Below are 21,307 nucleotides of genomic sequence, written 5' to 3'. Positions count from 1 at the left end.
TAACAGCAAGAAGGACAAAACCTCGATCTGGAATATCCTAAGGATAATTTTCATTGTGAGCACTAAGTTTGACTGAGGGACTTGCAGACTCCACCACCAGCAAAGCTGTAAATACAAATCAGCATGCTGATTGAGCTGGATTTACTGAGTGTTGAGTGTCACCCAGAGGCAGCAATGTCCTCTGCAGTATCATGGAAAGCAAGGGAAAGTTCTAAGGCAATGGAGCTGGATTATGTCTTTTGAATCAGGTGCCATTATTCTATGAAGAAATGATCCTCTAGAGTCAAACCCCTTGCCATCTAGTTACCTGCCCTACTGCTCCCCTGAGTTTCCTGAAATATAAAGTACTTCAACGCAGAGGTGTGATCAGAGCCAGGTGCGATTTCCCAGAGAGGTATCTGGGGCACCTGTGGAGTGGGGGAGGGCAGAGAAGCTAGGGAACGGTGAGAACACCGGAATGTTGTGGGTCTCTGGGTGTAACCGCTCCTGCTCATCTAACAGTACCCGAAGATATTGGATGTGGGCTGGAGCTGAGCTCCTGTGAGGTTCCTTAGGGCCTGGTGTTGGGGGAGCTCCCAGATGTGCACCCACGGTCACTGGGTGGTACCTAAACTCTCAAACACACTAGGGGTGTTGAGCTAAGGCTTTCTGGGTGCCTAATTCCCAGCACATCAGCTGAATTTACAGAAAATAAAACTGGGCTTTCAAGCCTGACCTGCCATCTAAAGACCAGTCCCCGACACCGAATAACTGTTATTTCATATCCAATAATCCTAAAATTAGACTTTTTTAACTCATTGCTGCCAAACCAGCTCCAGATTTCATTTATTTGATCATCAGTTTTGCCGTTGTAGAGGTCTGTCTTGAGCACCAATTACAAATTGTGAAATAAATAATTCCAAAACACTGTGAGATTGAATGCCTACACAGATATCTGCGTATGTGCATTAAGCAGAACATAAATTAATTACCAAAGATGCTCACTGAAGCAATGGCCTAAGACCAGCAGTTTTTAGAAGGATGGTCTCTAATTTGGGACAGGACATGTAACATAACTGAAGGCAGCTATAAAGCCCACAAAGCCTTAAGCAAATGGTCAGCTGGCGAGTTGAAAGTATTCTGTGAGGACACCAACACAAAACCAAGACGAAGGAAGAAGAGAGCCGCTGAAAATGGGACTTTCCAGAAAGGAAGGAAGCTGCCAGCACCAGTCCTCTCAGTCAACATGTGAACGAGCTTTGGCAACCGTGCAAACAGTGAAAACAGGATGGGAATGAACCTGCAGTTCTTGTGCAAGACAACGTGTGACTAAATCGGTACATCTCCTTAGTTACACGCTGCATCGCTCTCCCACTCCCACCTCAGGGCAATTATCACCTGACAAGGGCTTGGAACACTTTTCCTCCCACAATAATAACTAGTAAATCCTGTTGATTCTTCTCTTTTTTTACATTTTAAATTTTTACATGAAAATAATTTCAAGCTTACAGAAAAGTTGCAATAAGAATAGGGCAAAATATCCATATATCCTTTACCCGGATTCACTTAACATTTTTCACAGACATGGAGATAGAATAATACTGAAATGGCTCCTGGAGGTGGGAGTCAAGAAGGCAAAGACGCAATCCTTAAAAAAAAAAAAAAAAGAAGATTGGCAACAGTTGTTAGCCCAGGTGCCAATCTTAAAAAAAAAAAAAAAAAGGCAGCGAAGACAGACTTCTACCACCTCTTTTCTCAGTCTCTATTTAAAAGCTAATCTACTCCTTCTCAAGAGGCTATGTATTCTAACTAGAAGGGGAAACACATGAAGCAGGTTCTTGGGTTTGCTGCATTTCCTGTCTCTGGCCACTTAGATGGAGCCGTGACTAGCACATGTGGCAGCAACGGCAGCCCTTTTACAGGAACCATTTGCTCTTCCAGAAAACCAAATTGCTTCTCCAAAGTCCCTCTGCTTCTCAAGGCACAACACCTGCATTACCCAACCCTCTCCATCCTCACTCTCCAAGCAGTTGGAATTCCCAGTGGCAAACACATGGAAGAATATTGTCTACCATCCCCATGTCATAAAAGATTTTTACTGAAATTTTTATCAAAATGTGTCAATCCTGGGGATGGGTTGGACACATATCTAGAATCATGTCTTTCACTGACATCATAAAGAAAAAGAGGCAAGACAGGAATACAAAATTTTAGGAAGCCCAAATGAATTTCTTTGGCCTGTAGAATTTCTAAGTGAATTCGATGTAACCGCAACTGGTGGCACAACAGCTAGAGATGACTGCCAGATCGGAAGAGCCACAGGGGCAACTTGCTCTAGTTCTTTCCTCCTAAGACACCCTCACGAGAGGATTCTAGCTACCAAAAAAGGTAAAAATTAAGGGCTTTCATTCATTCAAATATTTACTGTCTATTGTGTGCCTTTGAAGACCTTCCTATGGAGGGAAAAAGGTTGAAACTGGCAGCACTGAGCTTAAGTGGCGCCCCTTACGCACAAGCAAAAGCTCACTGTGATGGAGAGGCTTCGTGGCAGGTGCCTGCCTGAAAGGAACCCAAAGCCACGAGCCAGGCCGCCTGCATAGGAACCACCTGAGTTGCTTGTTATAGATTTCCAGGACCCTATCCCCAGATTGTACTTCAAGAGCTGCTGGCTCTGCTTGGCAATACTACATTCAACCCAAGTAATGTCTAGTAAAACACCTGTTTTCTAGAATGTAGCCAGGGCTTTAAGGTTAGCAGGAACTAGCTCCAGTCCTTGGAATCCCACTGCTTTCTTTCAATAGCTAAGTCATCTAATTCACTTCAGCTATTATCCTGAATGCTAAGAGCAGAGGCTCTCAGCTAGGCTCAATGTGGCCCCCCAGGGGACATTTGGCAATGTCTGGAAACATCTTTAGTCATCACAATTGGGAGATGCTACTGGCCTCTAGTAGGTTGAGGCCAGGGATGCTGCTAAACTTCCTACAGTGCATAATGCACAAAACAGCCAGGACAGCCTCCCAAACGAAGAATGATCTAGCACAAAATGTCATTAGTGCCAAGGTTGAGAAACGAGCAAGTTCTAGGGAAACATGTTCTGCCAGTCACCCTCCTGTCTTAGAAGTGGATAAAGTCAACTTGTGTTGCAGGATGGAGACAGACGGAACTTGAAACCAGCTTATTTAAAAAAAAAAAAAAAATGTTCTAAATGCCTCTAGGCTGGGATAAAGGAGATACTGAAAGTATTTAAGCACAGTTAATCAGCCTGCAGATAACATGTATGGCATATATTTTGAGAAGCAATTTTTTAAGACAATAGCTCCTCAGGACAGACCTTGGGCAGACAGTTACCTGGGTCTATCACCACACAGAGGATAAAAAGGAGTTTCTCTTACAAAGGTCATACCCCTGGGAGTGGCACCCTTCCTCAACATCACAGCAGCACGGCACAGGCATGTGCAACAGGCAGCCAGGCCCTGAAAGCACACAGCATTACCCCACTTACAGGAACTGTGACACCCAATTACACACAATGAGGGCTGCATATAGGTGACCAAATGTCCCTGTTTGCCCTGGAGTCCCAGTTTACACCACTGTCCTGACATAACTAATAGCACTTCCCTTCACTCTCAAAAGTGGCACGAAATGTAAAAGATGAGCTTGTACCAGATGAGCTTGTAACATCTTGTCATCCCTGAAAGGAAAGAAACTATCGAAGATGATTAGGGTTGTGTCAAAAGGAATCAGGAGCCAAGCTGAAGAAGTTCCCACTAGCCAGAGGTGAAATGATTTGAGCATCAATAATAACAACTGCAGTGCACTGGTTTAAACACATCAATGCATTTTGATTAAAAAAATGATCACTTTTAAAGGAAGCAAAGCAACCAGATCATCGTCGTGAAAACAGGGAAATACAGTAAAGGAAGAATCCAGCATTTCCTTCCCTCTCCAAACTGTATCTAAGAGTAACTTAATGGTTAACAAGGGGAAATTTGTTACAAAAGCATTCCAGGTAATCAATGAAGAATCATTTATAGAATTAATGCAATAAATGGATGTAGGCTCCTAACATCACGTAACGAGAAACAACCAGACATGCCACCATCTATGACGTGTTCTTGACAAAATGTGAAATATGAATCTGGTTACACCTCTAGACCTATAGGTTTTTAGTTGATATGGAGGGGAGAGAACTATATTAAATAATGCCATGGGTTTGCAAACAACAAAATGCAGAATGTAACAAACTCTACAGGATAAATAATCCAGGTGTAGCAATGAATGAATTTAAAGGGAAAAAAAGGATAGGAACTATAGATTATTAGACTTAGAAAACAAAGCAACAAATTGCAATTTGTGGATCTTGCATCTTAAGCTTTTACTAAATTATGTGATTTTCTTAAACACATTAATTGGGAAGGAACTGGTAAATTTTTTAGGTATAATAGTATTGTGGTTATTTTTTTAGAGTCCTTACGCTTTAGAGGTACACACTGAAATATGTATAAACAGCAACATTTGGAACTTGTTTCAAAATTCTTCGGTCAGAGAGGGAGATGGGAAGGAGGCGGAGATAGAGATGAAACAAGATTGGCTATGAGTTTATAATGGTTAAAGCTGAATGAAAAATATATGAGGATTCATTTATACATGTCTGAAGTTGTCTATCATAAAAAATTTCTAACTAGAAAAATACAGAAAACAATATTTGACATTTGAATAGATATCAAAAATAAAGTTACTATAATACCATGGGAAAAATTGTCTTTTGAGGCTTTTTGGAGGCATCATCCGTAAGCTTTGGTCTCAAAGCACACAGGGGAGCCCAAGAGGGAAAGACTCCTACCCAGCTCCTACGGAAGCTTCTAGCAAGAGATTCCAACTGGCTGAAAACCCAGAGGCCTGTTGGCTAAGCCTATGACCAAAGAGCATCTACAATTTACCCAGGTAAACAGAAAGAGCTCTGGTGAGCAACTCCCAGCCCATGGTGGCCCCATGCTCCCCCCTAGCTTTGTAACACGGACCTCCTAGAGAAGGCCAAGCTCAGGCCAGGTCAGACCCCGTGGCCTACAGACTAGAAGCCAGAGGCTTAGCCAAAGCCTACCATTGGGTTTGGCTGCCAGGTGGCTGTAAGCCTTGCTTGTCTGGGAAATGGGAAGAAAAGAGCTGATTTTGCATCTGGCCCTCGACGTTGCTGGGCAGTAGCAGCAGCTAAGCATCTCAGAGACAAACTGGGTAGTGAAGCCCCGTGGGGAGAGCTGAGAGGCCAGGAGGTCATCTGCTAAATTAGTGTTAAACACCAGGGCTCTCTGCCAAGAAATGAGTGATAAAATAATGTGTTTCAAAGTGGACTGAGCGTGCAACTCTGTGTTAACATCACCACCATTTATCTTAGTTACAATGGAAAAAAACATTCCAGTAAAAGAATATTGAGGCACCACGAGACAAATCACATCCTGCAATTACAGTGCACTCTCAAAAGACAAAGCAACTTCTCGTACACTGTCAAGAGACTAACTTCATCAGCAGCCAGCGTTCAGACACAGCATTACCACACTGCAGTGCAGTCCACGCTGGTTATGCAGTTTCCAGAATTTGAGAGGAAACCCTTGAGTGATGTCAAAAATAACACAGGAAAGCTGAAACACAGCTACAAATACTGCATCTTCTTATTTTTAAATAAACATTTTTTTTAATGCCTACAGACATCTTTATTTTTCCTAAATTGGCACTCATGCAAAACAGGCTGCCACCATCTCATCATCTCCAGCTGGCATTCCGGATCCCAAGCACCTCTCAAATGATAAGGACCTAGATGTGCTGAGGACAGAGATCATTCAGCAACAATAGGTGGCAAATGCATTTCAGTGCAAGAAGCTGACAGGACCAAGGCACAGGCTCGGGTCCCAGGTCCAGAGGGTTCACAGGAGCATCCCCGCGCGCCACCTGGGGGGGTCTCAAGCTCAAATACCTTCGCTAAAATGTAAGCTCCACAAGGTCAGGGATTGTCCCAGTTTATACACTGACGTATCTTGAGCACCTAGAAGAGTTCCTGGCACATTATTGGGCCTCAGTGAAGATTTGTGGGATGAATCAAGCGAGAATACAGAGAAAAGCACTTTATATACTGTAAAGTGCCATCAAGTGTAGGGTATTAATACCAGTTCATCTTTCAGACTCATTTAATTAAACCTTTATACAGAACTGAATGTTTTTTAAAATACTCTCACATTTATTCAGTGATCAATAGCAAAATATTAATTTCCTAATAGATGTGGGGACAGTTGTTATAGTACAAGGAATAATGGGATAGGGAAACTTTACAGATGAGCGTAGAATGTTACAGAGACAAGGGGGCTACAAATAAAGTAAAGTAAACAAGGCTGCCTGAGCGATCCAAACTGGGGAGGGAAGATCCAGCACTCAAGCAGGCAGGGCAGAACAAGCGAGCTCGAGGATATGCCCTCACATGGCACTCACCACAGACATAACTTAGAGTGACTCTCAGTTCTTAAGGGTTTCATGTGCTTCCAGTTCCACAGCACAGGTTCTGGGAGAACCAGGTCTCGTCTGTCTCGTTCACCACTGTATTCCCAGACCAGGCGTACAGTAGGTGTTCAATAAATATTTGTTAAACGCAAAAGAGTAGGGGGAGGAAGGCAGACAGAGTCTGAGCTAACGATCTTGCAGGCAGGATACAGCCCTCAGGAAAATGAGGTTCAAGCTGCCAACATGGGACCAAACTTGGCCTTGATTACCAGACGTGCTCAAGAGGTGGATATGAACATCCCACTGAAGGAGAAAAACCTCAGCCTGAGCTGAAACTCAGGATACTGTCTCCCCAAAAGATGGTAAGAAAAGCTGTTAGCACCACTTGGATAAGAGACGTGAGGAGCTGTGCTCTCTGGAAACTCAGAATACACCAGGCCTTGCCCTTTTCCTGTTGGAGAATGAGTGGAAAGAAAACAGGTCAAAAGGCCTTTCTGCACCCCATCACTCCTCAACAACCCCCCAAAGTCCCTCAGTGAATAAAGATGAATGCATCCTCCAATGAGGTCTTCCTCCACCTTGGGGTCCTGGAAGGTCCTGCCTTCTCCACACCTTCCATTAGCAAAAAAGGAGCAGTTCCACAGGGCGCCCTTACTGCACCGGGGCCTCCTGGCGATGCTGAGTTTTCTGGTGCCGATTGAGGATGGACCTCTGGTTGAAGCTCCTCCCACAGGCAGGGCAGTGGTAGGGCTTCTCCCCAGTGTGGATCCTCTGGTGTCTGACCAGCCGCTCCCCTTTACTGAACCGTTTCCCGCACACCTGGCACCCATACGGCTTCTCCCCGGTGTGGGCTCGCCGGTGCACAGCCAGGTTAGCATTCCTGCTGAAGCTCTTGCCACACTCGCAAGTGTAGGGCTTTTCCCCAGTGTGAGTTCTCCGATGCACCTGAAGGTGCTGTCTCCGGCTGAAGCTTTTCCAGCAGTCACCACACTTATAGGGCTTCTCCCCTGTGTGACTCCTCTGGTGGACCTCCAGGTGGTGCCTCTGACTGAAGGTCTTCCAGCACTCGCTGCACACATACGGTCTCTTTCCCAGGTGGGTTCTCTGGTGCTTCATGAGGTACTCTCTCAGAGTGAACCCTTTCCCACACTCGACGCAGCCATAGGACTTCTCTTCTTCATGGGTCCGCTGGTGTCTGACAAGATTTGAGCTCCGACTGAAGCCTTTTCCACACTCGGGGCACTGAAAAGGCTTCCAGAAGGAGCTGTGGGTCTTGAGGTCATCAGGCAGGGGTATGACGCCATGCTGGGGAGGCGGCGGCCCTGGCACGTTTCCCACAGAGCTAGCGGGCTCCTGCTCACACGTTCTTCCAAGCTCAGGGCTCTGGAGAGAGGCTTCCCCAAACCTCTCTGACGTCACCCGAGCAAGCGCCCCCTTGAGGTCTGCCTGCTGGGTTTTCACCTCCTTTTCCTTGCTCCCAATGCCTACAGGACAAAGGAGATACAGACTGATTCTGTAGCAGCTATTAAAGGAAATTTATGTTAGAACTTGGCTTCTAAGGGTACCCCATTAACAATTCCTTCTTTTTCCCTTTGACCAACAACCTCAATAAATTTTACTTTTTTTGACTCAAAAAACCAGACATTCCTTCCTTCCATCTGTTATTGGACTGTTTGCGTCCCTTCCCAAATTCATAGGCTGAAGCTCTAAGTCCCACTGTGATGCTATTAGGAGGTGGGGCCTTTGGGAATTAATTAGGTGAAATTATGAGGGTGGAGCCCCCATGATGGGATTAGCGTCCTTGTAACAAGGGGAGAAACCACAGCTCACCCTCTGTACCACACAAAGAGGTCATGTGAGCACGATCCCTCGTGATGGGATTAATGCCCTTATAAAAAGAGCAAGAGACACAAGATCTCTCTCTGTCTCTGCCAGGTGAAGACATGACAAGAAGGTTGCCATTTGCAAGCCAGAAAATGAATTTGATTTCCTCACCAGAAAATGAATCTGCCAGCAACTTGATCTTGAACTTCTCAGCCTCCAGAACTGTGAGAAATAAATGTCTGTTGTGTAAGCCACCCAGTCTACGATACTTTGTTACAGCAGCCCGAAGACTAAGACAATCTCCACGCCTTTTTACAGAACAGTCTGCCAAACTGTAATGCCCTTACTTTTCCACTACTTCATGATGAGGATTTTTAGGCTGGTTAGTTTTAAAACTACAGATGAGATTCAGGCTCCAAGGAGTGGAATTTGTTTGCCCCTCTGTTGGGAAACATTTACATTTCTAAGGGAAACCTCTATCTGTGAAGATGCCTCCCTCTCTCTGCCAGGAAGAAGGGGGGATGGTCTTATCTCTGGAAGCTCTTAATCAATGCCAGAGGCAAGAACTTAAATTGGTTGCTGTCTGGCAATCTCATGTAACTGATTTAGGGTGGTGGCTTCTGACCTTTACTTAATCCGATTTGATTCTTGTCTAAAAGTCATGGGATCACCCAATGACCAGACCCCACCTGCACTGATACCATTTTAACTTTTTTTCATGTTCTTTCCTTTGTCTTGTAAAGAGATGAATCATATACCTATGCCTTAAATTTAGCCCTAACCCTCAACTCGGGGCAGCAGCAGGAGCTCTGACTGCCCGTGGGTCCTGTCCCCACGCACCAGCTCTGCCTGCCCATGGGTCCTGTCCCCATGCCAGCGGGGGCAGCAGCAGCAGCTCTGCCTGCCCATGGGCTCTGTCCCCATGCCAGCGGGGGCAGCAGCAGCGACTATGCCTGCCCATGGGCTCTGTCCCCATGCCAGCGGGGGCAGCAGAAGCGGCGGCAGCAGAAGCTCTGACTGCCCATGGGTCCTGTCCCCATGCTATTCTATACTATTCTCTAAATAAAAGAGCACTACTGCCAGATCTTAAGAGTCTAAAGAAATCTTTCTTTTGACTCCTTGGCTCACCGACCCCGCATCACTTCACACTTTTGTTTCCTTTGAGATCTAACTCCATGATTCCCTCTAACAAACAGGCCCTGATTATTCCCTTACCCTGGGTCCTTCAGCACATTTGTACTCAATTAGCACTTAATGCTACATTTATTTTTATGTGACATCGTTGTAAATGCTACTTCATACTCATCACAATGTTCTGTTTTCCCCAGTGATTACAAACCTGTTCCAACAATGGTGAACCACACGCAATTCTCTACATTCCCAATATACTTGCTTCCCTGGCTGCCCCTGCTCAGGCTGCTCCCTCCACCTAACCAGGCTTTATTAATCTGGGTCTCCTAGGAGCCTGGCCCAGGACTGACTCAGGGAAGATGCTTAATGACTACTGGATGAATGAATAAACCCAGTCTGTCACTGACGTTTTGGGTACCAGACTGCCTCTACATGAGCATATTTATTATGACTGAAATGTCCCAACTTGATCCTTCTAGAAGTCCTTCCTATGATCCCTTTTATACTCTCTCTAAATTAATAGAATAACTGTTTATAGCAGAACATGAGGAAGGGGAGAGAAAAGGGAGCAAAGAAGCCAAGGGAGGAAAAAAAACAGGAAATGGCAAGTGGTGGTTAAAGGGGGAAAAGAGTAAAGATAAAAAGAATGGGCCAGCCTGGTGGTGTAGTGGTTAAGTTCGTGCACTCTGCTTTGGCAGCTCAGGGTTCACAGGCCCAGACGCCAGGCATGGACCTACACAGTGCTCAAGAAGCCATGCTGTGGCAGCATCCCACATACAAAATAGAGGAAGATTGGCACAGATGTTAGCTCAGCAACAGTCTTCCTCACCAAAAAAAAAGATAAAAAGAAAACAGATATCACATGCCTCCTGATTTGATAAAATATGACAGACAAGCTATCAGCTAGGATGTATTCTTCTGTATTATGAACTTTTCACAAAGTACAAGTATAACGTAAATGTAATGTAACATAAACATAAATGTAGAGGTCAAAGAATTTTCATAATGAACACAACCATGTGAACAGCATCAGCTCAAGAAACAACATTACCACCACCCAGAAATCCTTCTCCCATCCCAGCCGGTGACTATATCCCACCCCAGGGTAGCATGCTATCCAGACTTTATTACCATAAAGTATTGTTGCCCGTTCCTGAACTTTATGTAACTTAGTCACTCAGTGTTTCTGGCTTCTTTTGCTCAATATTATGCTTGTGAGGTGCACCTATATCGTGGTGTGTAGCTACAGTTACACTACATTCTTTTTCATCAGTGAATAGTACTACATTGTAAGAAAACATTACAATCTATTTATTAATTTGACATTCATTTGGACAATTTCCAGTTTTGAGATGTTATGAATAGTAAAATGAAAATTAAACGCAATGCATGAACCTTAACTGGACCCTGGGGAAATGTGAATATGAGCTAGGTATTACATGTTATGGAGTTTATGTTCTCAGGCCCATTCCTACACAGCTGTCAACACAAGAGCTGACATTACATAGGACTGAATCTCAGGAAGACCTGAAGGTTGAGATGGCTAATGGACGGTGCACTTGGGAACGGACCTTCACCTCAGCGAGCCTCAGCACAAACACTTAGGGAAGTGCTGGGGTTGTCTGCAACAGTGAGTGAATAAGAGGACAAACATACCGCCAGAGCCTCCAGAATAATCAAAAATGGCCAGGAGGGTGTAAAAACCCTCTGGGAACGGGAAGGGAGAATCCTTCCCCCACACAGTAGCAGTGCTGGCAGAGACACATCCCTGAAGGAGACTAAGGCGCTGGGATGCTGGTACCTCCAGGTGGGACATGGGCACGTTGCACAAGCTGCTGTGCTGTGCGGTTGTCTCTGAGGGTTTCCACATCCTTTACCATTACAGAAATCTTACATCTCCTTGTCATGGTGTGACACCGTTGTACTGGGCCCAGGTCTCCTAAGCCCCTTCCACTACTGCCCCTGCGCCACTCTGTAATGACCACTATTACATGCCCTTGGGCTCTTCAGCAGCACTGCAGAGGCAAGCGCCTTTAATTTTAACTCCTCAGAGTGATTAGTAAAGTGATGGCCACAAGGTAAGTGCCAAATAAATATTTTTTGGGTGACTAAATGAATGCTGACTGACTTGTAGAATAATCACTTAATAATATTTATATGACTAATAAAAGTATCTAACACTACCTTGTTTACCAAATGTTTAGATTTATCGTCTCATTTAATCTTCACAACGCCAGGAGACAGTGTTCTATGAATATCCCTGTTTCAGGACTGAGGAAACTGAGACCTGAAAAGGTCACATGAGATGCCCAAGGTCACAGTTAGCAAGTGGCGGAGCCAGGATGCCTTGTCTCATGTCCTGAAGGAGGTACAATGATACTCTCACTCAACCCTCAACATCCTGAGGTAAGAGAAGACCAGGTGGGGTCAGTACAGAGAAGGAGTCAGCAATGAACTTACAAAGAAGTTATAAAAGGAAGACAAATAGAGGGAATGAAAGAGCGGGCCAGCACCAGCCACGTGTCTGTTCCTCTCCCCACCGTTCCCTCCTTTCAACCCACAGATTTCCACACTGCTCTTCACTCTACCAGTGCCCAACCCCTGCAGCGCCCCTGCAGCTCTCCCCACGGGGCCCTCACCCTGCACTTCCTGTCGCTCACTCTTCTTTCCTCCTCTTTTCTCTTGCTGCTCTTGCTCCTCCTATGAGCTCCTTTCGTGTACGATGACCATGTCCTCACTGCTGCCAACCCCAGGTAAAACCCAGCCACCACTTGAGATGGGCCCAAAAAAGGCTCTGCTTGCTCTGTGACACAGGCCCACCCTGACCTCTCCCGTTTCTAGAGTCCTACTGTGTGTCCTCGTGCCCTCCTCTACACACACACTGCGTGCTCCGAAGGTCTCACACATGCTAGTCCCACCCCAACACAAAGCTACTAACGTGGGGCCTGCTCACAGGAAGGAGTACTCGCCGAATGAAGGAGATCAGAGGACCCTTTTTCTGATGCTTCTCTTGTTCTCAAGCCCTTGATGCCCTTCAATCACAGACACAGAGTAGATGTTCAGGGAACTAATGACCAACCTGTCTCGTCATGGCCAGAATAACTACCTGGTGTTTTCTCCCCGACTTGGCCACTCCTCTCCTGACACAGGAAAGCACCCAGCCAGATCTTTACACTGCTGGTCCATGCTCTTTCCCTGGAGCTGTCTAACCGTCAGCCATGAAACCTCCTTCCTTTGTCAGTAGCACCAGGTTCTGAAATCCGAGGCAGGGGAAGAATCCCGACTCAGCTTTCAAAATCCCTCAGTTTCTTACCAGTGGGATGGAAACAGTCTTACCTGGAGGTGAGACCCTGCAGTCCTGCGGTTCCACATATTCCCCAAAACAGTCTATCTGGGCTGGGGTCATGTGCCTCCACTCCTCCTCGGGGAAGGCCAGGGCCATATCCTTAAATGGGCCCAACCCCTGAAACAACAGGAAATTGCTATGGATAAACAAATAATCCCAAAGTAGGAGCAGTCTAAATGCAGGAGAGACCACAGGGGACTCACTAGGGAAGAACAGAGCAAGAAGACTGGAAGGAGCTGGGTCCCTAGACGGGTACCCCTCGACAGTTGAACGACTGAGAAGTAAGGAACTGTTTGAGCCACTGTATTTTTGTCTTTGCTGCAGCAGCTTAGCTTGTGCCCTAACAACCAAGCATCCAATTTCCACACTGTGATCTCCTCCACTCAATCTTCTAGCTTAAGTGACCCTGTGAGCCTGGGAGCTGCTATTTACCCCTCATCTGGAACTGATTTCCCTAAGAGTTAAGTAAACATTTGGGCAAGTTCTGTCTTGAGAACAAGGCCTTGGTAAAATAAATGCATCTCCATTCATGACACCATGACAAAGAACCATGATGGCAGAAGGGGAGGGTCTGACAAATTAAAATACACTGCTGTCATTCTTCACCTCCTCAAACCACGTCCTTGGAAAACAGGACAGGAAATTGCACAGGCACCAGACCTTGCTCAATACTGCTTTAGCTAGATCAGACTTGACTTGCTTCTTTTTTCCTTCTACAAGGAACTCTTCACTTTAAGACTCATTGTCCCCTTCAGAAAGGTGTCACGCTGGAAATCCCCCACCTCCACCTCCCTGGTAATGCCCAGCATCCCATGCACGCGGCAAGAGTGCCCAATCTGTGCTCTCATTATCCCTATTCGTGTCAGATCAACAAGCGCAAACAAGGCCAGAACTCCTGGTAGAGTCAGAGCAGGGGCCAGGGAGACCACTCTGCTCAGTGCCCCTGGAGCCCCCATGAGTCAGCTACATTCCTGCTGACATGAGGGGAGGAAGGGGTCCAGAGGAAGAGCAGAGCAGAAGTATCCCCACAAAAGCTGTCCACAAAGGGTTACTGATGTCCTGGCCAAAAACCACGGCCTAGATCACACCTGTGGGGTTTCTGTCAATAACGTCTTCCTCCTCACAATTAACAGAGTAATGCTAGGTCAACCAAAAAAAAAAGTCACGAGGCTGGCCCGGTGGCACAGTGGTTAAGTTCGCACGTTCCGCTGCAGCGGCCCTGGGTTTGCCACTTCACATCCCGGATGCAGACCTACACACTGTGTATCAAGCCATGCTGTGCAGGCATCCCCCATATAAAGTAGAGGAAGATGGGCACGGATGTTAGCTCAGGGCCAAGCATCCTCAGCAAAAAGAGGAGGATTGACGGCAGCTGTTAGCTCAGGGCTAATCTTCCTCAAAAAAAAAAAAAAAAAGGCAAAGAGCAATACAAACAAGTGAACTGGACCTAACATCCAGGCATAACAACTCAAATTAACAACTGAGGATGGAAAAATGGAGAAAATGAAGTTGTCATGTCCATGTGAACAAGAACATGAGAATAATTCAACTTTGTGGATGGCATTCTGTTGTGCAGAGAAATCTGGGGAAGGTGAACCTCATTCAGAGCAACGTCATGGTCCCCAGAAGGGCAGGGGCACAGCTCACCTGGGATCCAGCTGTAAGGAACCCAGCTGCCATCTCTTGCTCTCTGGTGTTCACTGGGGGGAGGCCAGGACCAGCCTGAAGAATTGGCAAAGCTGAGCAGGGGAAAAGAAGCATGAGAAGGATTAGTGCTGTCTTGCAGTTAGAGTGTTCAAAGATGTCCACTGCCTGACACACAGAACCCCAGGAACCGTAAGGAGACTCTAGACAGACAGGGGTTTCAGTGTCCCCTACCCTCAGCTGGGAAGATGGTCCCAACCCAACATTCTCTGTCCCTTGAAGGCTATTCACGCTCCCTGGTCACACTCTGGGAACAACCCCCTTTGAGAGTCAATAACAAAAAAGTCATATATAACTTTTAAGGATACGGTTTGTCTGCCCACTTAAAAAATATTCCTACATGTCAGCTGCATATTTCCTGGTGGTTTCTAGAAGGTGTGTGAGGGAAAGAAGAGAAGAAATGATATGCGAGCATGACCTCAGATATCCCCTGCAGAAATCGGAGAGTCAGGGTATAGAAAACAATTTCACTTCATCTGTTAACTACTGAAGTCAAGGAAGTAGCCATCAAAACCCAGAACTACACCTCGCAGGTAACTTAGTTTATCAATTGCTGGGTTTGAAAAGGAAGACGGGAGGGGAGGGCACAACGCACTGTCTTCTGTGCTCTCACCTCCTTAGTGTCTGCATCTTACCCTGCTCCTGGAAGGCCCGTGTTCCATCTCCAGGGTCCTGACTGAGCTGCTCCTCGGTGCCTTGGTTGAGACCTTGAACTCCTTCCCCATGGGGCATTCCCCACTCAGGCTTGACCTCCACTGGCCCCAGCTGGACACCTGGTTCCCAAGGGCCTCTGCAGAGTGCTGTCTCCTCTTGCTCTCCTTGCACATGGCACGGAACCTAAGAACAGTTCCCAACACCTATTAGAATAAGGCCTGGGTGAGGCTAGTATGAAGGGAGTCGAATTAAAACCTAAAAAGAGAGCCAAGGAAAGAATCATTCGAGCTGCAGGGGAGACGAAGCACGAGCCAGCTCAGCACTTCCCCAGGACATCAGCGAGAAGGTGGAAAGAAATAAACTCCTCTTATCAGGCTCTGCACGACTTTTCTGTGTCCATGCCATTTTGCAAAGGTCCCTTCTGCCTGCCTCGTTACTGATCAAATTCCACCAAGAATAACATCACAGAAAGCCTAAATATTGCTGTGTTGAGAACTTTAGCCCAACATGCTCACCACTAGGGGAAAAAAAGTCCCCATTTACAGACGTTGAAAGCAAAAACTACAAAGCCTAGACTCTGCAATGAATTAGCTAGTGAGAAAAAGTTGCTCCAAAAATAGCAAGGAAAATGAGGACAAGTCACTCTGAGACACACTCACAAAAACAAGCCCATCCTGTCTACTTCAAAAAAAAAAAACAACATTCTTAGGATTACACAGGAAGTCAGGAGTAACTGCATTGGGAAAAGGAGGAGAAACTAAAGATGGTTAATTCCAAGCAAAACAGTAACATTCAGTCCTGCTCTCTTCTTTCCCAGCCTACAATCAGGTGACTGTACTACCAGACAGTGACAGAGACGTGGCCAGAGTCCCAAGGAAGCATCTGAGGTGCAATTACTTGGTGTCACCAGAACACCCCCACAGAAGTGTTATGCGAGCCATCTGCGCTGACATCCCAGACGTGGAAACAACACCGTCACAGACAACTCCTCTTGGTAAGCACGTTCACCAAGCGGAATTCCTCGCATTCCCATATGCATCTCTGCCCAAAGAAGAATCGGTCTATAAGGAACTTTGAAATCGATCCCAATTGCCTTCTTTGGGCCTGAGGCTCACGAGGGAAATATGGCCAGGCCTCAGCCCTGATGACCAAAAAGGAAGCTAACGGCCCTTCCACAGGCCCTGCAGCTTCCCTGGGAATGGCTTTTCTTGCCGAAAACTCCACTACCCTCCAAAAAGTACCTCGGAGTCTGGGAGCAGAGGAAGGAGATTCTATGCCCCATCCACTCCCACTGCTTCCTCAAACCTTTCCATTCTTTAAATCTCCCCTTCCCGCACCAAGAAAGCAAGACCTGGGACCCCCTTCTCACCCACCGCCTTGGCCTCCAATGCTCTCTCCGTGAAATCCTCCACCATGGCCACCAGGGCCTTGCCACTCTCCGGGCCGTGCTCCCGAATCCAGGCGTAGAACTCCCGGGGCAGGATGGTCAGGAACTGCTCCAGCACCAGCAGCTCCAGGATCTGCTCCTTGGTGTGCAGCTCGGGCCTCAGCCACTGGCGACAGAGCTCCTGGAGTTCCCTGAGGGCTTCCTGGGGACCAGCTGCCTCCTGGTAGCGGAACTGCCGAAACCTCAGACGAAAAGTCTCAGGACTAGGGTCCTCCCTTCCCCTGCCCCACGGCAACTCCTTCTCCAGTTTTACCACAGGAACACTCATCTGCTGCTGAGGCTCCTCCGCCATCCCTGGATGCTCTTTAAGCATCTTCACACTTCCTCCCAGAAGACGGAGGGTCTGTTGGGAAGACCACACCGACAGTGATGACAACATAAGTGAGACACCTAGGAAACGTCAGTCCATTCCAATTCTGTCTCTACATCAATGAATATTCTGCTAGAGAACACGGTAATTACTTCTATGAGGAATTTTCAAAATACTGAACATACATCCTGAAAATCATGTGAATGTGACTCAGTATTTGCTAACCACCCAGTATGTGCAGAGAGTAAACAGAAAACGTGTAGGGTTTAGCTTACACCCACAAACACCTTAGGATTTCATTAGGGAGAGAACGCTACAATCAGAGAATAATATAAGATAGGTTATAACTACGTCAGTCACCAGGACCCCCTCTTTCAACACTAAAGGAAATATACATTCAACACATATATATGCCAGACCTGCACAAACTGGAAACAGAATAGAGAAGAAGACAGACAAGGCATCTCGCCCTTTGAAACTCATATACTAACACAGTGGACAGAAGAAAACAAATGTAAGCAAATAAATTAAAATTAGAAATGGGGATAAGTTATAGAAAGGAAGTAAGTATGGTGCTTTGTTAATGGGGGATGAACAACTTGAAAAAGGGTTTTCTGAAGAGATAACACCTGGGCTGAGACCTGAAGGATGCGAAGGAGCCAGTCATTCAAAGCGCAGTCCAGGCAAAAGCCTTGAGGCTAGAAATCACTTGCCGGTCAGAGAACAAGCCAAAGTGCAGTGTAGCTTCAGCAGAGTGAGTGACGGGCACGAGAAGAGTGGCAGAGGCAGGCAGAACCAGAGTATCCAGGGCCTGGACCACAGTGAGAATTATGGGCTTTACTCATTTCTCACTGTAGTGGGCAGCTACATGTTTCACAAAGGCCATTTTGCCTGTGGTGTGTCAACAGAGAATAGATTAGAGGGGACAAGACGGAGGTGGCACTTACAGCTGTCCAAGCAGAAGATGACAGGGGCTTAGATCAGGGTGGTGGCAAAGAAGCAAAGTTAACATATATTTTGGAGGTAAAACCAATAGACTTGCTGGTGGCTTGGGTGCGACGGTGTGCTCATCCTAAAGAAAACAACAGGGCAACATACACACCTTATTACCATGGATGGGAAGATTTCTAGCTTGTGGAGGCTTTACCACTTAGAAAGCATGCGAACACATACTCTCATAAACAGAACAACTCTGTATGGTGAGGACAACTCTCCCTACTTTTCAGGTGAAGAACCTGAACATGTAAGAGGTTAGATTGCAGACCAAGGTCAGCCTCCCAAAACCTGTGGTACAGATGAGAAACACGGGAAGCCAAAAAGACAGAAAAGTTCATGTAGGTTCAAGTACCCGTGACAAAGAAGAGGCTTGCACTAAACTGAAGGATGAGTACTATTTAATCCCATGGGAGCGGGGGGGAGCACCTAGGATGGGAAGACCGACCTGGAAGTCCAAAGCGCGTAAGGGGCTTGGCTTTTAGAGGGGGGGACGATCACTCTAAATGGAGCAGAGAATAAGCAGACGGCAGGAGGCACGTCCGAGCTTCCGCTTAATACCCTATCGGGTGTTTGTCTATTTATCTACCTTTCTTAAACCTATTTTACACCTTCAGTCTATTCATTTTCTCTGCTGCATCAATTGAGATTTCTCTTTCATGACTTCCCAGCTACTGCATTTATTCACTCCACCCACTACTGCGTTGATCGCACTACGGCGCAAATATTTACCAATGTGTCTCCGTCTACCAGGTTCCCCGACGGCAAGAAAGGTCCGCGATCATTTTTTATCCCTGGCACTTGACAGACAGAAGGCGTCCCGTAACTGCTCTTTAAACGAGCGTGTCACGCCTCGCTCTAAAAGGACTACTTTCACTTTTCAGAGAGCTCCGCCTCGGTTCAAGGTCTCGGGTTCGTGGAGCCCCCCGCGTTAAGCCACCCCTGGCCGCGCGGGATCGGCCTCGCTCCACCCTGAGGCGACCGCGGAGCGGACCCCCGCGCCCGACACGCAAGGCCTCGGCGCCGCGGGAGGCAGCTCCGAGGAGACGCGCCGCCCGCAGCGTCAGCCCCGCCGCCGCCGAGGCCCGCAGTGGCACCACAGCTCGGCCCCCGCACGCGTCCACCTCCACCCCGCCGCCCCGCCCGGCCCCAACCGGACTCTCACCCGCTGCCCCGCACGCGCGCCGGGCTGGCCCGCGCCCTCGGCGGACCGGAAGTGGGCTGCGGACACTGTCAGACAGGTGCGTAAGGAAGGGGGTCCCTTCCGTTTCCTCTCTAGGACTCTCGGAGGTCGATCGTCTCGATGGTCGCTCGTCCCCGTGGCTAACTCGTCTCCTGGAGGCTCAGGCCCCTCTGCGCCTCCTTTCCTTTGCACCCGCTTTCTCTCTGTGGGAAGGACCCTCCAGACGTACTGCCGGACACGGTGCCTCCTTCGGAGCTTTGGAGTCCAGTCGTTCAACACGTGTTTATTCCGCGCCTGCGGTATTTTATGCGAGGTGTGGGGGCCGGGGGTGACAGAGGGAAGCACCGAGGATTATAAATTCACATAAAAGAGGCCACGACCCCCGGGTAGTGACGGGAGGGGCGGGGTAGTCAAGGAAGGCTTCCTGGAGGAGCCGCAACCTGAGCTCAGATTTGAAGGGTGGACCAGTGAGGTAAGTGTCCCCAGCAGAGGGAGCACGAGGTGCCCAGCGAGGGGTGGGAATGACGGCATTCCCACACCATCGGAGCCGCTAGAGCAGAAGGCTAAACTAGGTAATTCGGAGGGTAACCCGAAGGCAGTGGGAAGCCGCGGGAAGGAATAGATTTTAGAAAAGACGGTACTGAGAAACAAACCTGCGAAAGAGACTGAGCGAGAGGGGAGGTGGGTGGGGAGATGAGAAGACGGACTGTGGGGCTAAATAATGCAATCCAGGAGAGAAAGGACCAGACGGAACGGAGGCAGTCCGTGAGACTGGAGGTTGCAAGGAGGGTGTAGATGTGAAACCTATTTGGGAAGCAACATAGGCAAGGTTTGAACACTGATTGCATCTGGAGGATGAGAGAGAAGATGGAATAATTTAGTAAATGACCAAGTCCACATCTCATATCGAAAAACGGACTTTGAAAAAGTAGACCACTTGTTGGTCATCTGGAAAGAGAGAACACTGGGTCCATACCTTATACCACATGCCGGGGCAAAATCCAGCTGGGCTCACAGGGTCTCATTCTTTTATATTACAAATTATATTATCAATCCCTTCTGGAAATAGTGTCGGATATCCTCCTCATCCACTCACATGCACTCACCTCCAAGAGGGATGAGACAACCTTGTCATCCAGGGCCAAGAAACTGCCTGACTGGCTCAGACAATCTGTCTTGGAAGACTGAACTATATCTAGTGACATCAAAAACCAGTCTTCGGCTTGCCATGGAGAGACACAGAGAGGAGGGCATTCTGGAAAAGGCAGAAGGAGACTGGATCAGATGACAGGTCTCCAGGTCAGCCTTGGCCAGGAGAAAGGGGCTCCTCTGAATTGGGAAGAAAAGAATCAAAGATGGGTGATGGTGTAGGTCAGAGCTCTGCAAACTTTCTCTGTAAAGGGCCAGATAGTAACCATCCTAGGCTTTGCACAACACATAGTCTGTCGCATACTCCTCTTCATTTTCACAATCCTTTAAAAGGTAAAAACCATTTTTAGCTCACAGCCAGGGCTGGATTTGACACAAGGGCTGTAGTTTGCTCACCCCTCATGTAGATTATTTTAAAGTTATTCTAGAGAGAAGTTTAAGGAGTTCATTCTTGGCCTCTTTTCTCAGTGATATTATCTGGTGAGAGTACAAGAGATGATGATAGGCTTGGAGCTTAAATAATGGGGTTAAGATTGGAATATCTGGGGGGCTGGCCCCATGGCCTAGTGGTTAAGTTTGCGTGCTCCGCTTCAGCCCCCCAGGGATTCGCTGGTTCGGATCCTGGGCGTGGACATGGCACCACTCATCTGGTCATGTTGAGGCAGCATCCCACATAGCACAACTAGAAGAACCCACAACTAAAAAGATACAACTAGGTACTGAGGGGATTTGAGGAGAAAAAGCAAAAAAAAGAGAAGAAGAAGATTGGCAACAGTTGTTAGCTCAGGTGCCAATCTTAAAAAAAACAAAAATTGGAATATCTATTGTGAGGAATGATGTAGGAAAAATTTGTAGGGTGCATGGAAAGATTGTCAAGCCACACTGAATACTCAAGTGAGACTGAAAACAAAACAACTGAGAGAATCAATCCATACAGTTGTTTGTGCAATCTAGGGGCAGATCTGCAGAAAACAAACAGCTGAGTTAAACCAATATTGATTATTATGAGAGAATGCCAAGGGGACGGAAATGAGGGCCGTAGTGGGAGAATGTTGTATTGAGTGACCACAGAGTCCAAGCTGAGCAGAGAGGAGGGCTGGA

At 47.2% G+C, this 21,307-nt stretch overlaps 1 protein-coding gene across 3 annotated transcripts; it reads right to left on the bottom strand.

The window, feature by feature from the left end:
- Window positions 1-6,185: 6,185 nt before the first annotated feature.
- Window positions 6,186-19,594, bottom strand: ZSCAN25 (zinc finger and SCAN domain containing 25). Of its 3 annotated transcripts, XM_046667003.1 has the most exons (7): window positions 19,040-19,593; window positions 17,829-17,953; window positions 16,498-16,914; window positions 15,106-15,307; window positions 14,414-14,505; window positions 12,757-12,883; window positions 6,186-7,949 (listed from the first exon to the last, which is right to left on the bottom strand). In XM_046667003.1, the coding sequence occupies exons 3-7, from the start codon at window positions 16,882-16,884 to the stop codon at window positions 7,117-7,119; spliced, it is 1,641 nt and encodes a 546-aa protein (XP_046522959.1). In that variant the 5' UTR covers window positions 16,885-16,914; window positions 17,829-17,953; window positions 19,040-19,593; the 3' UTR covers window positions 6,186-7,116. The 3 variants fall into 3 exon arrangements, with proteins under 3 accessions (XP_046522959.1, XP_046522960.1, XP_046522961.1); XM_046667004.1 differs by lacking the exon at window positions 17,829-17,953 and having other exon boundaries at window positions 19,040-19,594; XM_046667005.1 differs by lacking the exons at window positions 17,829-17,953; window positions 19,040-19,593 and adding an exon at window positions 18,607-18,999.
- Window positions 19,595-21,307: the final 1,713 nt, after the last annotated feature.

Source organism: Equus quagga, chromosome 7 (assembly GCF_021613505.1).
Source record: "Equus quagga isolate Etosha38 chromosome 7, UCLA_HA_Equagga_1.0, whole genome shotgun sequence".
Taxonomy (NCBI): domain Eukaryota; kingdom Metazoa; phylum Chordata; class Mammalia; order Perissodactyla; family Equidae; genus Equus; species Equus quagga.
This window is presented reverse-complemented; position numbering and strand designations above follow the sequence as displayed.

Excerpts from the sequence above, each read along its gene's own strand:
- ZSCAN25 (XM_046667004.1), bottom strand. The coding sequence starts at position 16,884 with ATGCTTAAAGAGCATCCAGGGATGGCGGAGGAGCCTCAGCAGCAGATG. Across the intron at positions 14,506-15,105 it reads ACGGGCCTTCCAGGAGCAGG|CTTTGCCAATTCTTCAGGCT; the intron begins GTAAGATGCAGA and ends TCCCCTGCTCAG. Across the intron at positions 7,950-12,756 it reads CTGCAGGGTCTCACCTCCAG|GCATTGGGAGCAAGGAAAAG; the intron begins GTAAGACTGTTT and ends TTTGTCCTGTAG.